We start from the raw sequence: 17,200 nt of genomic DNA, 5'->3' as shown, positions 1-17,200 counted from the left end.
TTTTTGCTGTCCTTGCTGGCAGACAATCTCTGTCTTTCACATCAGAAAGGCACGAGAGAACTGCCCCATCCCTGGAAGTGTTCAAGGCCAGGTTGGACGGCGCTTGGAGCAACCTGGGATAGTGGAAAGCATCCCGGTCCACGGCAGTGGGGTTGGATTCAATGACCTTTAAAAGGTCCTCCCATCTTAAACTATTCCATGATTCTATGAAGAGAAAAAGAGCAAACTCGGTAGAATGTACTAACACTGTCCCTCCCGGCTCCGTGGGGTCCCGCGTGCTCCCACAGACGCACGGGTGGGTTCAGCGTTACAGTCGGTAGCAAAGAGTCGCGAAGGGCATTTGCGTTCCGCCAGGAGCATTTACTCCTTCTACACTGTCGAAGGTTCCAGAAGCAAATATGAACATGATCCCAAAGCTCACGGTTTTATCCGGGGGCGGGAAAAGGCGGGAGCAGGGAACGGGGACCAATGGGGAGCTCTGGGGGAGTGAGGAGGGGTAGAGGCCGACAGCCAACCTGGGAATCCAAACTGGGACAGATTAACACAACAGAACAAGCATCCTGGGAGAAGCCTTTTTTGATCACCCTAACATGATGTGGTTCTTGTGGGTACTAGGGACTTGTCTTACTGAAAACTCTCTGTCCCTTGTAATGTAGGTTCACCGGCCACCACAATGTACCATGCTCCATTTTCCAGAAAAAAAGGCTCTGTATTTCCAGGTTTTCCCGAGTTCTAGCTTGGATATATTTGTCTCCCAATTTAGGGAAATGCTGTGTATGGCAATAAATCAAACTCTACTTCCAATGCTGAGAGCTGAAAACACATAAGAGCTCTGCTCTGTTCTCTTAAAGCAATGTGAAGAGCTCGAAACACTCTGCAAACAATTGGGATTTTCACAAACCTGCAGAAAAACCAGAAATGGAAATCAAACTTTCTGGCTCCTGTGCCCTAACCATAAGACTGATTTTTTTTCCTAGTCTTGCAGTTTCCACAAGTTCAAGGTGAACTGAGTGATAAGGAGATCTGCTTGGGGCAGAAGGTATCGGAAAGCAGAGTGTGCTGGGATTTTGTGTGACTCAATCCTCAGCTGCAGCTCTCCTTGGGCGTTTGGTGTGAGAAGGCTCTGTCCCTAAGTGCTGCTCAGCTCTTTGTCCTCACTGATGTGTTTTCTTCTCTTCCCTCTGGAACAGACTTCAGTGGAGCTGTTTTCAAAAAGGGACCAAAAAAAAAAAAAAAAAAGAGTCAATGGGAGTGTGAGAAAGATAAAAGCAACCCAGCAGGTTTTACAGCAAAAGAAGCCATTTAGTTACTAAGCCATGGTTTGTTACTGTAATATCTGGGCTGTTAAAAAGCTCCCAGTACCTGTAGTTCACAATCCTAATACAGCTGAAATTGGGCTGAGCAACCCTTCTGGAGATACTTCCCTCTTTACATTAGCTGATATTGATTAATAACTTCATTTACAACTTATCCAGCCTCTTTTCTATGCTTTTCTAGCTGGATTTGTATTCAGCTACCACTTCTGCTCTTACTGCCAAACCATAACTGAACTTATGTTAATTTCCCAGGAACAGTTCTCTGACTCTCCTTGGTCTAAAAGTGACATTATCCCTCGACTTCCAGGCTTTTTGCTCAACTAAGATATTTCCAGCTGAATTTTTTGTCGTGTGCCCTGGCTGGCAAAGTGAGAGATACTGATGTGAGACCTTATGAAATTACTGTCACAGGCCCTTCCAAACTACAGCATTAAATGCACAAGGATAAAATCCACTTGCTCTAGAAGCAGCCTAAGGTGACTACACTCTCAAGTTTCACCTCTTAGGTCAATGTCTTATGTTAGCTGAGGTAAGTCTGTGCCACCGTTCTGCCCACAAAGATGTCAAAAATCCATGCTTCAATTCATCACAATTTATTGGGATTGCTTCAATTTTTCATAGTATCCCTTACGTCACAGAGTCACTGAATGGTTTGGGTTGGAAGAAACCTTAAGGATCATCTCGTTCCAACCCCCTGCCATGGGCAGGGACACCTTTCTCTATCCCAGGTTGCTCTAAGCCCCATCCAACCTGGCCTGGAACATTTCCAGGGATAGGGCAGCCACAGCTTCTCTGGGCAACTTGTGCCAGGGCCCCACCACACTCACAGGAAAGAATTTCTTCCTAATGCCCATTCAGCTTAAAGCCACTTCCCCCCTATTCCTTACAAGAAACTTTCCACAACTCTTTTCATGCTGGAGTATGGGCGCAAGCACAGTTGCAAGCAGGTTCTGATCACTCCATTGCAAGCTGAATTTGCAGGAGGTAATTTTTGCAATGGACTTGTAAGGACAGATGCAGCCTTCCCCAGACTCATCAGATTTATTCCTCAGCCATGTCATGGTCACTATTCACTGGATGATGGCATCATGAAATCCTAGGTTGACAGTTAGAGTTTCTTCCTTTAAGAAAAAGTGGAAATAGCCACTTTTGAGGAAAAAGGCTTGGCATTAACATCTTTGTAAAGCTTTCACAGAATTTTGCAGGTTTTCTAGTGAGGGAGATATTTTTCAAAGAAGCTGGTTTTAAAGTTAATGCTTTAAATCAAAGAAATAACCTGTATTTACAGGTTCTCCCCTTGCAGAGCCTGTGGCTGCAGAGCCATCTTGTGGGGGAGACTCAGATGGTTCTACCAGGAGGAGACTTTTAAATTACTTTTATTTTTTCACATGCTGTGGCTTGCTGAGGCAGCAAAAAGTCTAGGCAAGACATCCTGCTCAGCCCAGCATCTGTTTCACTCACCTTGGAGTATCAACAAGTCTTCTCACTCTGTAGAGATTCCCAAACTCCCTGAGAGCTGAAACTCAGAAGCCAATATTCCTCTCATCTTTGCCTAATTTAATACTCCCAGTTAAGAGGATTTTGGAAATGTTTCTGCCTCGAGGTTTCATCACGTCTATTTGAAAATAAGATGCCATCTAAGTTTCACAAACTGAACAAATGTTTCTACAAATGGGTGCACCTCCATGTACAACAAGGACAAGGCTCTGAAATTAAGACAGATAATTGATTCCTTATGTGTTTTTTATTGGGGGAAGAAGACAGGGAATAGGGAAAATTCCTCTCATCGGAGTGGCGAAATGTTCCATCCTCTTCTGGAGGCACCACTACAGCGTGCTGAGCCTGGAAAATGAGAACTGGGAATCCTCTAGCAGTGCAGGATGTGGGATCACAGCTGCAGGTGGAGAAAAAGCACTGTCAGGAACAGGGTGCTGGGAGCCAGGCAGGAGGACAAGGAGTACTAGAGAAGATCCAGGGAAGGCCACAAAGATCATGAGGCATCTGGAGCATCTCTCTTATGAGGAGAGACTGCAGGAGCTGATGAAACTCATGGTGCTGGTTTGTGTTTCCATAAATTTTGTGACTTCTGCCTGTGATTATTCTGTGATTCTGTCTGTCCCCAGCGAGGGAGGGCTTTACTGTTGCCACAATTCCGATCTTAAAGAGTCTGATCGGTATTAGCTGAGATCTCATTTTACAGAAGAATTAACAACCAATCAAAATTGCTTGAACAGGGAATAGGTTTCGCAGAGCATTCGAACAATTCCGCCCAGGACTGGGGACACCCTGGCCCAGCCGGGTGATTAAAAGGAGTTTTTAAACCACTTAAAAGCAGGTTTAAAACCGAGTTTTAACCCACATCTGACGGCCTCACACCGCGGCGCCCGCCCCACACGCTCCTCAGGCCGCGCCCCCCGCCTCTCCCCTAAATCAGGCGGGGCCGGGAGCACCGCCCCCGCCCCGCTGCGCAGGCGCGCAGGGCCGCTGGTTCGAGTCCGGAGCGGGGACGGACGGGTCGGGAGATGCCGACGGAATCGGGAATGCCGCAGCCGGCCGGGGAGGGAATCCCGGAGCCGGCCGCAGACAGCGGGTAAGTGCCTGCTGTCCTCGGCGGGGATGCAGCGCGGCTCCCGCGGGAGCGGCGGTGCCCGAGTGACCGCGGGAACGGCGGGAAGCGGGCGAATCTGAGAGGCCGCCGGGGTGTGCGCATGCGCACTGGGGATCTGTGGGGGTTATGGTGGACGTGGTGCCTTAGGGGTTTTTTTGGGGGAATTGCGATAATTAGTGTCTGTTTCTGTTCGCAGAGCCGGAGGTGTTTGAGACTGTGCTGCCAATCACTGTCTTTGTGCTGAGCGATGAAGATTTTCTCCACGATGATGATAAGAACCAGGAAATGTCCATTCCCGAGGTGGAGCAGGAGTTTAAATTAAACAACAGCCTTTGCCTAAAAAATAAAGTGGAACATTCAAACGACAGTAGCAGTGTAGGCAATTGGGCTGCAAACAGGACTGTTTCTATTGAAGACAATTGTATCAAATACTCTGAGGATAAATGTTTTGCTGAGAGTGTGGGCAATACATCAAAATTATCTTCAAGTGATGGGTGTGATGCAGGCACGGATAAATACGGTCAAAATTGCATGTTACCTACATCATCTTGCAAAACAGAGCTTCCAGAGATCATCAAATACAGCGATGGAGAATATTGTGGTGGTAATGATGGCTTTCAGAAGGTTCCTCCTCTCCTGTCTTCTGCTGGCAGTGACAGAGCTGACACTGTCGAGACGAGCAGATCGTGTACGTTGGTAGTGGTACCCAAACATGAAGAGGAACCTGTTAATGTTGCAGCTGTTCCTTTTGATGGCTCTCCACAGAAACAACCAGAAATCCACAAGGAATTTGAGATAATTGTTAAAATGGAAGGTAATGTATTAATAAGATTAGTGCAAGCGTTTAAGAAATACAGTAAATATCAAGGTTTTGAAATAAGAAATTGTGTAGAAATGCTATGAAACCAATTTATTTTAGAGTAAACATTTCAAGTTGGATTAATAAATGCAGCAGAAGGAAAATATTGCCTGGAGTATGCTCAGTTCTTTCACAGACTCCTGTGAAAGGTAGTGAAACTACAAGAAGTTGGTACTTTTTCATTTTCCTGCAGTGAGCAAAGGGGTGGCCTTTCATCAGGGAAATACTCTCAAAATAACGCAGAAAAAGCATTGTGTGTGTGAGAATGGAGCATTAGCAAAGTTTGGTGTCAGTACTTTGGTAGGAATTCTGGCATAAAGCTGTTCTGTTAAAAACTGGATCCAGTGTTCTGTGAAATTCAGAGCCTTGAGTGAAAATAGACAGTGGGAAGGAAGGAGGCTTCTAACTAGGAACAGCATTTAAATGTTGGGGGCAGAGGGTGGCATGAAGAGAGGCATTAGGGGAAAAAAAGTGGAGAGAGGGAAGTAATAAGGAAGCAGAAGTAATGAAGAGCAAGCAAGTCATTAGGCAATTTGAGATTATTACTATGAATTAATCATGAATATTTGTGATTGTATGAAATGTGACTTTTTCTATCTGCTTGTAGATCCTGATGCCCCAAAGAATGGAGATAATGAAATTGATAACAGGAAAATAAGCAAATTTGAAGATGAAACTCTGAGATCTCTTTCAGAACACGGCTTGAAAGAAGAGAAATTTACCTATAATTGTTCTGATCCATTTCTTAATGGATGTTCTCCTACTTTTAAAGAACTTCTAGAAGATGTAGGGAAACCTGAGATGAATGCTTTCACTTCTGCTGAATCAAATACTACTGGAGAGCATATTTACAAGATGTTAACACCATTCCCTAAGAAAAGATACCAGCAACAAAAAGTTGTTTCTTCTCATGCAAGCCTAAAAGAGTTCCAGAGCCAGCAAGAAGGTTTAACGTGGCTGAATGATAGTGTGACCATCACACCTCTTCCTAAAACATCTTCTTCTACAAAGGAGAATGAAAGATGGAGTTTCAAGTGCAGGTTTTGTAGTTCTGTGTATAAATGCAGTGTGCACCTGAAGAAACATATTTATTCAGCTCATAAAGATAAAAGAATACATAAGTGCTGCTTTTGTAAAAGAACTTTTTTCTTTTCTTTCAATCTTAAGAATCACCTTAAATTTCATAAGAAGATTGCTAGGTTGCAAAAGGCAAGAAAAAATAGAATAAATGCAAGAAAAGGGAGGCAGAAAGGATCTGAAGAACAAGAATCTGAGACCAAGAAAAAAGAAAGTAAATACAAGAAATTTTTCATTAAAATTGAAAGGGACTGTACACGTCTGGATGTGCCAGTTAGCTTTACCTGCAGAATTTGTTTCTTTGCTTCATCAAATCCTAGGAGTTTTATTCATCACATGAAGGGACACAAGGAGAGAGCACCTTACCAGTGTCCTCAGTGTGATTACTCCTGCAGCAGCTTATCCTACCTGTTAAATCACATGTACTGGCATGCTGGCTACAAGCTCTACCAGTGCAGGTTCTGCACCTTTTTTTCATTGTATTTTGCAAGCATGGTGAGGCACAGCCATGTCCACACAGGGGATAAACCATATTCCTGTGAGCTCTGCCAGGCAGCATTCACCAGCACATCAGGGTTGGAGAGACACAGGAGGATACATGCAGGGACAGAAACATGCCAAGGACAGCAACCCAACTGCCTGAGTGGGAGAAAGAGAACTGAAAGACCTCTAAAGAACTACACATGTGATGAATGTAACCTGGTGTTCTACACTAAAGGACATCTCAGCTTTCACAAGAAATTTCATGAACAGTTAAAGGCTAATGGTTATACAAGTCAGAGCAATAAGTACTGTAAAAGCAAAATATGCAAAGCTGATAGTGATTCTCAGGGCCACGTTTCTCACTCTCTTTTTGGTAGAGAAAATGATTGTCTGGGTGGGGGAATCCTGGATTCAGAAGTAGAGTTTGAGCAAGGAGGTGATGTGTGGGTCAATAAGAAAATACGCCCTGGAAAGAAATTCCTTGAAAACAGCCATGGAAGCAACAGCCTGGCTGTTACAGGGAATAGATCAGAAGTTCCTCGGACTTCTTACCAAATGGATGCTGCCACTTACAAAGAGGAACCTTTCTTCAAATCAGAAGCCTCTCAAGGCTTCTCTGCCAGAGATGTGCAAGATGATCATTCATATCATAACTTTGTGGAAAACTTGGATGCATGTCCTTCCAGTTTAAATCCATTCCAAACATACAGGTGCCAGCACTGCAGTTATGTTACTGCTGTTCCTAACAACTTCAGGCTGCACTTAAAGTTACATACAGATGAAAGACCATTTGTGTGTAAAGAGTGCAATGAGGCATTTAAAACTTCAAACCATTTGCAGAAACACAGCCTTCTTCATGTGAAAAATGGACAGGAGTTTGGAAGTTGCCTCTTTGTTGAGAGGTGTTTAGAGAATCTTGAATTGCATCGTGAAATCCACGGAGGCACATATCCAGAAAGGGATTTTGATTCCTGCAAGGGCTCAAACAGCTCCTTGCTTGGTTCAGAAGTCTGTGGAGTTCAGCGAGGTGTTCAGAGGGGCACAGCAAACGATGTGCAAGCACAAATTCAGCCACCATTCTATCAGTGTGCAGAGTGCAACTACGCTACTAGCATTTTAAGCAACCTGGAACTTCACATCAGAACTCACACAGGTGAGAAGCCCTACAGCTGCACCATTTGTCAGAAGAAGTTCCGTACTTCCAGTCACCTGAAAAGGCACAGACTCACACATTTGAACACGGGGCATTTCAAGTGCACAGGCTGTGACTACTCAACCAACAAATGGCTTTCCTTGAAACGGCACCTGGCTTCACACACCGGGGAGGGAAGCACCTCTCCTGGCTGCTTCTATGAGCACAAGGAGCTGCCTGTCAAGACATACAGGTGTGAGGAGTGTGGCTATTGCACAGCCCACAACGGGAACCTGAAGCTCCACCTGAGGATCCACACGGGAGAGAAGCCGTTCCAGTGCGGGCAGTGCTCCCTGGCCTTCCGCACCTCCAGCCACCTCAAGCGCCACTTGCTGACTCACCTCAAGCTGCAGTGCAGGAAGTGCAGATACTCCACGGTGGATAAACACGCTTTCCAAAAGCACATAAAAACGCACAAAAAGAAGTATAAGTGTGCAAAGTGTAATGTGGTGCTGCCCACCAAAAAACTGCTGGAGAAGCATAAGCGGCAGCACGAGGTTGGAATGTGAGGTTGAGAATTGGAAGTTGGTGCTTGGTTCTGGAGGGGTTTGCATGTCCTGACGTTCTTCATGACTTTACGTTCCTTTACTGTGCCCAGAACGATGGCTGGTAATGGATGCCACCAGCATTTTGGTCTAGAGAGTAAAACTTGGTTTTACTGCAGGTGTTTTGCTGCAGGTGTTTCTGAGGACATCAGTTCTAGCACAGGCTGTGCTGAAGATCTTGGAGACACTTCTCATTCTCCTGAGTAACTGCTTCAATAGAGGTCAGTTAGGATTTGGCCAGTGTTCATCTGTGTTTAAACAGTTATTCTGCACCACTTACTTTCTTGTTAAAATTTAATAAGAAAAAATCTCTTTTCTAACTGAAAGAATGTTTAAAGGGAGGGAAGGAAAGGCATGTTATATTTTATAGTAATAACTTTTCATATAAAAATTACCAGTGTATTTGGAGGCTTAATGCTACCTCCCATCTGCTGAAAGTTGTCTCCTTTACTCCCAGGTGCTTTTGCAATACTTGTAAGAGAAAAAAATAGTATCTCACAAAATTACAGAAACAAAATATGTATGTCATCACTGGGTAATTGTGACATAAAAATGTTTTCCATATGTCTGTATGTATAAGATACTAAGCAGTTACTTTGTATGTAGTTTTGATAATTTTTTGAGTAGTCTGACGGAAATGGTAATGTCCCAAAACATATATTTTATGATACTGAGAATCTTTAAATCTTGAATTTTATGTGAATGTCCAATGTTAATCTAGTATGAAATGCCTTACCTTTTCTCAGGTTGGTAGTTACTGTGTTGTTTGTTAAAATAGATGACACACTTTTCAAATAACTTCTGTTAATAACCTGCCGATAATTGTGAATGCTCTTTAGTTACATTGAAAATCTTAGCAGTATCTGAAACTGCTTATTTTGTTTAATAACTTTACTGTTAGTCTAAAATACCATGTGTAAGAACTACTGTACTATGCAGCAGTTGGTGCAGGGTATGGTGAACCCAGATAGATGCTGCTTCCAATTTATATTCAAATCTAGACAAATCTTGTGTTTGTTTTACTGTTTCACAGTGCTAGGAACTGTGGTAAGTGGTTTTGGTAAGTGTGTTATCCCCTTGTGTGAGGAAAGACAACAGCAAAGGGCTGGTGCAAACTGAGCTACAGCTCACTCCATGGAGCAGCAGAACAAACCTGTGGTTTAATTTAGAGAATGTAAATGTGGAACTCAGTGGTTTTTTTACTGCTCCTGGATGTGTGCCCTTCTGTAGGAACGCAGATAATGTCTTTTAGAGGCTTTCTGGTATCGTCAGAGACAGGTTGGGAAGGGCTGCCCAGGGAGGGAATGGAGTTCCCCTCTTTGGGGATATTTAAAAGCCATCTGCATGTCATCCTGAAGAATGAGCTCTGGGTGGCCCTGCCTGAGCAGGGGCTTGTCTTCCGGAACTCCTGTGGCCATTCTGCCATTTGGAACACAATTTTCCAAGAATGTATTGAAACTCATGGATGTATTTAAGGCCAGATCACCAAAGATACTCAAGTGATCCAGTTCTTCACAGCTTCAGTAAAGTCACTTCAGTAAAGTAAATATCTGTGTCTGAACTATGATGGTTAGAGGTGGGTGATTCAGCTCTTGAAGCCACCTGATCCCATTGTGAGAAAGAAGGATGTTAGCCTGTATGAAGAAAGAAAAGCATTTCTGGTAAATATTAATGGTTACTCAAGCTTGGAGGAGTTTTTCCCTGCGTTACTGTACAATTCTGGTAATTTTTTTGAAAAGAACAGGTACAAAGAGGAAACAAAAATTAAAGAATTGTAAGCCTCTATATCAGATGAGACTAGTAAGGCTAAATATGACAGAGAACAGTTGTTTAAAAATATGGTGTACAATGATGAAGGGAGCCTGGTTTAGAGGGAGAAATAAACTGCAGTAAATTTTTGAGTTTGTAAATACAAGTTTCTTCAAGTTGTAAGTAAGAACAAGAAGGTATTTTCAGTTGGAGCTTGATGATTTTGTAAAAATAGTTATTACTGGTCACTGCCTCTAATAAAAATAAACAGTTTAATGACTCCTGATGTTGCTCTCTGTTTCTTATGCACTGCACTGGACTTTTGGGATTTCAAAGGTATTCTCAGTCTACTAAGTTGGTGAAAATTAAAGGTAGAGGCATATTCAGTTTCAAGTAAGACATGAGCTGTTGTTGGTATTTTTTTCTGGTAGCTAAAAGTGTAATATTTTTTATTTCTGCATACTTTAAACAAAAATCAAAGCCTTTTCTGAATCATAATCATGAACCTGAAGTTTCCTATTTAAACCAAAAATGTTTGCATAATTTTCTTCACGAACATATCATGACTTTGGACAAAACAGGGAAATGTAATGAGACAAATTGAGCAAAAGGCTGTCATTTTACCTGCGTGCATCTGCTAAATAAGGAAATAAAAGTTAATCAAGAGGTGACATAAATGAATAATAGTGAGTCAGACCTGTATGGTGTGGGTGCATCCTCCTGTTTGGGGTACACTGTGGTCTCAGAAATGCTTGTTAGGCCTTGGCCTTGATGAGCTGGGCTGAGCTCATCTTGAGCTTATCAAAAACACTATCTGCTCCCAGGAACTAGTGCTGGCTAAGCAGCCCTGGTTTTTAACAGCCTTGGGAACTTATTTTTCTTACCTGAATAACCACCCAGGTGGAACAACGTTTTTGGTTTTGAACTTTCAAAGAAAGTTAGTGACCTGAATTGCAGCCAGGGTGGAAGATTGCTATGAACAAAGCCAAGTCAGTTGTGACTCTCTAAGCAGTGGTACTTAGACCCTCTAAGCTCTCCAGACTGCAGTGGGCTGAGACCAGCACCATGTCTCTGAGTGGGGCCTCTCTGAGCCACACAACTCCTGGGTTGGATATACCTGGGGGACCACAGCCGAATGACAATGACAGTTCCAGGGCTGATCTCCCCACTCCTTGAGACTCAACCCTTCACCTGTTAAGAAGGTGCAAAGGCATCTGACGTGAGTACTTTCCTGTGAAAGTTTCCCAAATTCAGGTATGTACCTGGTACACACTCCTTTAGTGTGTGTGTGTGAATATGCAAATGCACTATGAATGTTGCCCTCTTGTAGAATCATAAAATAGTTCTGCGTTTGAACCTTAAAGATTATCTTGTTCCACCCCCTGCTGTGGGCAGAGACACCTTCCACTAGACCAGGTTGCTCCAAGCCCTGTCCAACTTGGCCTTGGACACTTGCAGGGATCCAGGGGCAGCCACAGCTTCTCTGGGCACCCTGTGCCAGTGCCTCAGCACCCTCACAGCCAAGAACTGATTCTGTACATAAACGCACGGATTTTTTTTCCTGAAATTAACAAAATACCCTCTAAACCTAACCCTGGGGAGATGTGATTTCCTTCCGCTGTCCCTTTCCTCCTTTATTTGCGTCCTTTGGGGAAATTTGAAGGAGTTCAATGAAAGCCCAGTTCCTCCGCTCGGTGCCAGCCGGGCCCCTCCGCCGTGCGCTCCTCCGGCCGGTAGGTGGCGCCAGCGCGGAGCGAGGTCTCAGGACGCGCGGGGGGCTGCGCATGCGCGGAGCGGCCGGACCCGCTTCCCTGGAGGAGCCGCGGCCTCGCTTCCCTTAGAAAAGCCGCCGGTCCCGCTTCCCTGGGAAAGCAGCCGGACCCGCTTCCCGCTTTTCTGGCAGAGCAGCCGGACCCGCTTCCCTCGCCCTCGGCACCTGCCGCCGCTGAGGGCGACCGTGCGCGGTCTCGGCCGGCCCCGCTAAGGCGAGCGGCGCTTCCGTCCCCTCTCCACTCTCTCGCTCCAGGGGTTCGACCCCCCTCCCTTTGCCGCCAAGATGCCGCGGATTATGATTAAAGGCGGCGTGTGGCGGAACACTGAGGTAGGACTCGGCGGGGTTTGAGCCCTCGTCCCCCCTGGGGGGGGGGGGGGGGGGGCGCCTCACTGGTGCGCAGGCGCGGTGGGGAGGGGGGTGTCGTGGTGCGCCTGCGCGGGGGCTCCGGTTTTGGGGTATCCCGGGGCAGGTTCGGCTCTGCTGGAGCCCCTGTGCCGGGACATCCAGAGGGGTTGGGGGCTGCGGGAGCGAGTGCAGGGAAGGGCAGCCAGCTGGGGAAGGGTCTGGAGAACAAGTCTGATGAGGAGCGACTGATGGAGCTGGGGAGGCTCAGCCTGAGGAAAAGGACGCTCGGGGGGACCTTCTCACTCTCCACAACTCCCGGACAGGAGGGTGCAGCCAGGTGGGGGTCAGGCTCTGCTCCCAAGCGGCAAGCGACAGGACAAGAGAACATAGCCTCAAACTGCGCCAGGAGAGGTTTGGGTTGGACATCGGGAAGAATTTTTTCACAGAAAAGGGTGGCTGAGTATTGGAACGGGCTGCCCAGGGAGCTGATGGAGTCACCATCCCTGGAAGTGTTTAAGGAAAGACTGGACGTGGCGCTGAGTGCCATGGTTTCATTGATGTGGTGATCAGACATAGGTTAAACTCAATGATCTGAGAGGCCTTTTCCAACTGATTCTGTGTTTCCTTGGCTATCTGTTGGGTTGCATTCCCCATTAGCCTGTGCCTTCCTTCTTCCTGCTGCCTCATTGGGCAAAGGTCATATTTGTGTTGTTTTTCCCTCAGGCTGCAGGTTGGGAAGCTCAGCCATGTGCGTGTCATGTCCTTCTGTCCCGGAGAAACTGTTCCCACTGCCACTGGAGTGGAAGCATGGGCTGTGCTGTGCTAGGAGATGTCTCTCTCACAGGCTGGAGTGTGACTTGTACTTCATAGGCAGGTTTCTTACACTCTAGGGGAATGAGGCAGCAGGAATCTCTTGCACTTGAAGATCTTTCCAAATGTCAAAATGGCAAAGGCAGAGTCTAGAATTTTTAGGATTGGAAAAGACTTAAGATCACTAAGTGTTCAGCCATCAACACAGCACCACCACCATGTTCACCATTTAACCATGTCTTTAAGTGCCATATCCACCTGGTTTTTTTAACACTTCCAGGAATGGTGACTCCACTACTGCCCTGATCAACCTGTACCAATGTTTTACAACCCTTTCCATGAAAAAAATTTCCTAATAACTAATCTAAACCTCCACTGGTTCAACTTCAGTCTTTTTCCTCTTGTCCTGTCGATGGGTGTGGGCTCTTCATCTGTAGCACCAAGAGTCGTGTACACAGAAATTGTTGTTCCAAAAAAGAGCAATCCCCTCCAATTTTGCTGCCACAAGCTTTCAGAACCACAAGTGGTCATGAAAAAGAAAATATGATAAATCAAAGATGTCAGTTTTATTAGATAGATGCAGAAGGATGTACCTGGCACTGTAAAATCCAGACCTCTGTCACTCCATAATGTGAACACCAGGCATGTACACGGTTCCAGGAAGCAGTGAGGAAAAAGTAATAGAAGGTAAAATGTGCTCTGTGTGCTCTTAAGCACTTGTCGTATATCAGTGATGTTCCAGGAAACAGCTAGATTTGGGGTCAGCAGAGGATAGGAAAACCCACAGTGTCTTCACCTCATTCTTAGGGTCTTCCATAATTGGTAAATTTTGGTAACTGTTAAAGAGAAAGAGCAGTGCAGTAAATGGAATCACAGAATATCCTGGATGGGAAGGGGCCCACAGGGGTCATCAAGTCCAACTCCTGGCCTTGCACAGAACACCCCCAAGAATCCCACCCTGTGCGTGAGAGCATTGTCCAAATGCTGCTTGAGGTCTGGCCACTGCCCTGGGGAGCCTGTTCCCGTGCCCAAATAGGTTACTGGCCCACCGGTTTTTGTGTACCAGAGGTAAAATAGGTGTTGGATTTTTTTAATTAAAATTTTGATTATACATACAGCTTTAAAAACGGAGGAAGTGGAATTAGGTGATACCAGGTCATTCATAAAATGACCAGTTACAGACAAAAAAAGCCTGTTAATGTCACCAGTACAGCTCCTGTGTGCCATAGAGCACCAAGTAAGTTAAAAAACACACAAGAGAGGTTTTATTATTCATTTCAGAACAGTAATTACATTAATTGTTGCCTGTAGCAGCTCAAGCCAGAGCTGATCACGAGCCTACAGTTAAAGCTGCTGTGCTCTGAGCAGTGTCTGTGTGAGACAGTGTCAGACTTGCTGAACACTCACTGGGTACAGGAGAGGGATATCTGTGGTTGACAGGGCTGCAAGAGTAGCTTAAATGCATTTAAATTACCACTTCCTCTGAATAAACCAGAAATAATGAGCCCATCTATCTGGGAGGAAGGGAGAGAGGGATTGATGGATTGACAGACAGTTGAGAAGACTTCTGGCTTTTGATCGAATCTCAGTGCACGCTTTGTTGTATGTGAACAACCTGGCTCCCAAGCTGAACCCATTGCATTTTTATTCTAATTGCATTAAAATATGAAAAAAAGATAATTTTATGGTATTATTTAAGACAAGGCAGCCAGTGGTATCTGCCAATTCTACTTTTTTTCCAATTGTGATGTCATTACCAGACAAACACTTGTCCTTCAAGGGAGACTTAAAGAGCCTTTAAACACTAGTGCATTAGAGAGCATTGAAAGTCGTCATTTGGCAAGTTCTGTTGGATATGTGACGTTTGGAACAATAATCGTGTCTTTTTCATTTAATCTTTATTGACTTCATTGGCCTTTGAAATACAAATCCTCATTCATCTTGAGAATAAAATGGAAAAGAAGTAGCAGTTCTGTGCTGTTTCCTCTGGGTCAGCCTGTGAAATTCACCATGTTCTCCTTTGCTTGAGATCAGACTTTCTCTTTTGCAAGTTTTTGTGATCCATAAGGATATTTATGTTTTTTTGAAGGATGAAATTCTGAAAGCAGCTGTTATGAAATATGGCAAAAACCAGTGGTCTCGTATTGCCTCATTATTGCATAGGAAATCAGCAAAGCAGTGCAAAGCCAGATGGTAAGTGAGAGGTGCTGTGCCTGGGTATATGAGGTTCATAAGTAGTGGAAATTTAGGAAAAAGTGTTACCACAGACTTATTTATGTCCACAAAGTAACAACAGTTTTAACATTGTTTGATTTTATCATGGAAATTTTGAATTCTTATTGCTCCAAAGTGGTTGAACAAAAGTAGCCAGATGTTCTGTTTGCCAGTGACTGCAGTGTTAGCAAATGCAGGATCACCTAAAATGATATACATTAGTTTTTCCCTTTATTTAAACATTTTTTAATCTGTGGATATTGCCAAGGAAATAAAATTGTAAGATAGTAATCTCTCTTACATATAATTTTCTAATTTCATGTAGTGGGAGTTTGGCTTGAGAGTAAATGTTTAGAAATTGTGCTGTGAAATTTAATTTTTTACAAAAAATAGAAGCTTTAAACTGATGCAAATACTGATGCAGTATGAATGTATTTGAGAATCACTTAGTTTCTCGAGTACTGAACTGCACATATTTAATAGAATACTTCTTGTAGAGGTAACCGTACTGGCATAGTTGAGGATTAGTAAGATAATTGTTGAAGGCTCCAGACCAAACAACTCTACCATTTCTCTATCTTTGATTGTTGCAATTTTTACTTTTCTTTTTCAGGATTAATTCTGTGAGTCTTTACTTTGCCAGAATAGAGATGGGAAAAGGAAGAAGAGGCAGTATCTGTATGAAAAGTGCTGATAAATAATACATTTTAAAGTTCAAATACATATGTCATAAAAATATTCTTGAAGACAGATCAGTTAATAACTTGGATCTGTCATCCTTAATTTTTTCAATAATTACAGGTACGAATGGCTGGATCCGAGCATCAAAAAGACAGAGTGGTCTCGGGAGGAGGAGGAGAAACTGTTGCACCTGGCCAAGCTGATGCCAACTCAGTGGAGAACCATTGCCCCCATCATTGGGAGAACTGCTGCACAGTGCTTGGAACACTATGAATTTCTGCTGTGAGTTTCTGCTTGCCTAGAGGAAAATCGAGCCAGGACTACCAGGGAAATCTGTGGAGTTTGTTGTAGCAATGTGTCATTCCCTTCTTCCATGGTGGTAAATTAGGGTGGTTTCAAGTTGACTGAGTCTTTTTGTAAGCAAATCTTTAAAGATTGTTTTCAGGCACTGCGTCTGGCTTGAAGGAAGCTCCTGGAACCTGAAGACGAGCTTGAATAGAGATAGGTGTATCTTTTCTTGCTCCTGGTCATTCTGGCTAAGGGACTATCAAGATTTATGCTTTTGTTAGGCCGTTTGGGCATTTTTTGACTGGTTGATCAGCAGGAGTGGGAGGGTAAGAGAGAAAAGAGACATAAAACACATGTTGAAGTGGCTGAATGTGCAGATACCATCTCGCTACAAAGATGTGCTACAAAGAGTTTCTTTAGGCCACAAGAAGAAAAGGAATGTGCCATTTTCCCTTGTGAGCTTTCTTAATTCTGGTGCTATTGGTTGACTAGAAAAATATACTGGAAAACTTGATTTTTTATTTTGTCACACTGCTTGAATTCTTGTTTTTATTGTTAAAGATTACCTGAGGAGATTTCTTTACTACTAGCTGTATCAGTATTGTGTTTTATATAATATTTTATTGTTGTAATGTAATACTGTGTTGGTTTCTTTCTCTTGTCTTGTTTAAGATTATGGAATTGTACCACGCTTGTGGATTGTATAACAAATTTAATGTATTGTACAGAGTACAAAGTTACTGCTTTATGATCAGTCTTTGGAGACATATAAGGGATGGTTGTTACGAATCTGGGGGAAAACAAAGAGCTGGTGGTGACACCTCCAATGTGTTTTTAGGGACAAAGCTGCTCAGAGAGACAATGAGGAAGAAACTGCTGATGATCCTCGGAAACTGAAACCTGGAGAAATCGATCCAAATCCAGAAACCAAACCTGCTAGGCCAGATCCCATTGACATGGATGAAGGTGAGTTAGGAGTGTGTTTACCATTTTTGACAGAAATCTGATCTGTTTGGTTTTTCTGTTTACACAGCCACCTTGGTTTTCTTCTTTTTCTCCACTACCCCCTGATCATTAATTTTCATACAGATTTTATCTTATTTCTGTATCTGGCCAGTCAGTTATACTTTTCCAGTTTTCCATTTCTTGGTGTGTTTTTTTCCTCCTTATCTGTCATCTTCATCTGTTACCATGACTGGCTGTTATTTGCTTTGACAACTGCTCTGCTTGTTTGCATTCTTAGTGCTGTATCTTCATCA

The 17,200-nt window shown here is 43.9% G+C and overlaps 2 protein-coding genes across 2 annotated transcripts in view; both read left to right on the top strand.

Moving 5' to 3' along the window:
• Positions 1-3,785: 3,785 nt before the first annotated feature.
• Positions 3,786-10,115, top strand: LOC104685374 (zinc finger protein 493-like). The gene is made up of 3 exons (XM_010393205.3): positions 3,786-3,905; positions 4,121-4,738; positions 5,391-10,115. Exons 1-3 carry the CDS (start codon positions 3,839-3,841, stop codon positions 8,042-8,044), a joined length of 3,339 nt encoding a protein of 1,112 aa, XP_010391507.2. The 5' UTR covers positions 3,786-3,838; the 3' UTR covers positions 8,045-10,115.
• A 1,490-nt stretch (positions 10,116-11,605) lies between these two features.
• Positions 11,606-17,200, top strand: part of CDC5L (cell division cycle 5 like) — a 31,351-nt gene continuing 25,756 nt past the window's right edge. The window contains exons 1-4 of the mRNA XM_039569272.1: positions 11,606-11,930; positions 14,848-14,951; positions 15,774-15,935; positions 16,780-16,907. Of these exons, the coding sequence (XP_039425206.1) occupies positions 11,886-11,930; positions 14,848-14,951; positions 15,774-15,935; positions 16,780-16,907 (439 nt within the window). The 5' untranslated portion in view covers positions 11,606-11,885. The remainder of the gene's footprint in view (positions 11,931-14,847; positions 14,952-15,773; positions 15,936-16,779; positions 16,908-17,200) is intronic.

The sequence above is a fragment of the Corvus cornix genome, chromosome 3 (genome assembly GCF_000738735.6).
Source record: "Corvus cornix cornix isolate S_Up_H32 chromosome 3, ASM73873v5, whole genome shotgun sequence".
Taxonomy (NCBI): domain Eukaryota; kingdom Metazoa; phylum Chordata; class Aves; order Passeriformes; family Corvidae; genus Corvus; species Corvus cornix.
Note: the sequence above shows the minus strand (reverse complement) of the source record. Positions and strands in the feature narration are given on the sequence as shown.

What these genes read in the sequence shown, in the direction of transcription:
- LOC104685374 (XM_010393205.3), top strand. Translation starts at nt 3,839, where the DNA reads ATGCCGACGGAATCGGGAATGCCGCAGCCGGCCGGGGAGGGAATCCCG. An exon ending in GGAGCCGGCCGCAGACAGCG is followed by an intron (nt 3,906 to 4,120) that starts GGTAAGTGCCTG and finishes TTCTGTTCGCAG; the next exon opens with AGCCGGAGGTGTTTGAGACT. An exon ending in GATAATTGTTAAAATGGAAG is followed by an intron (nt 4,739 to 5,390) that starts GTAATGTATTAA and finishes ATCTGCTTGTAG; the next exon opens with ATCCTGATGCCCCAAAGAAT.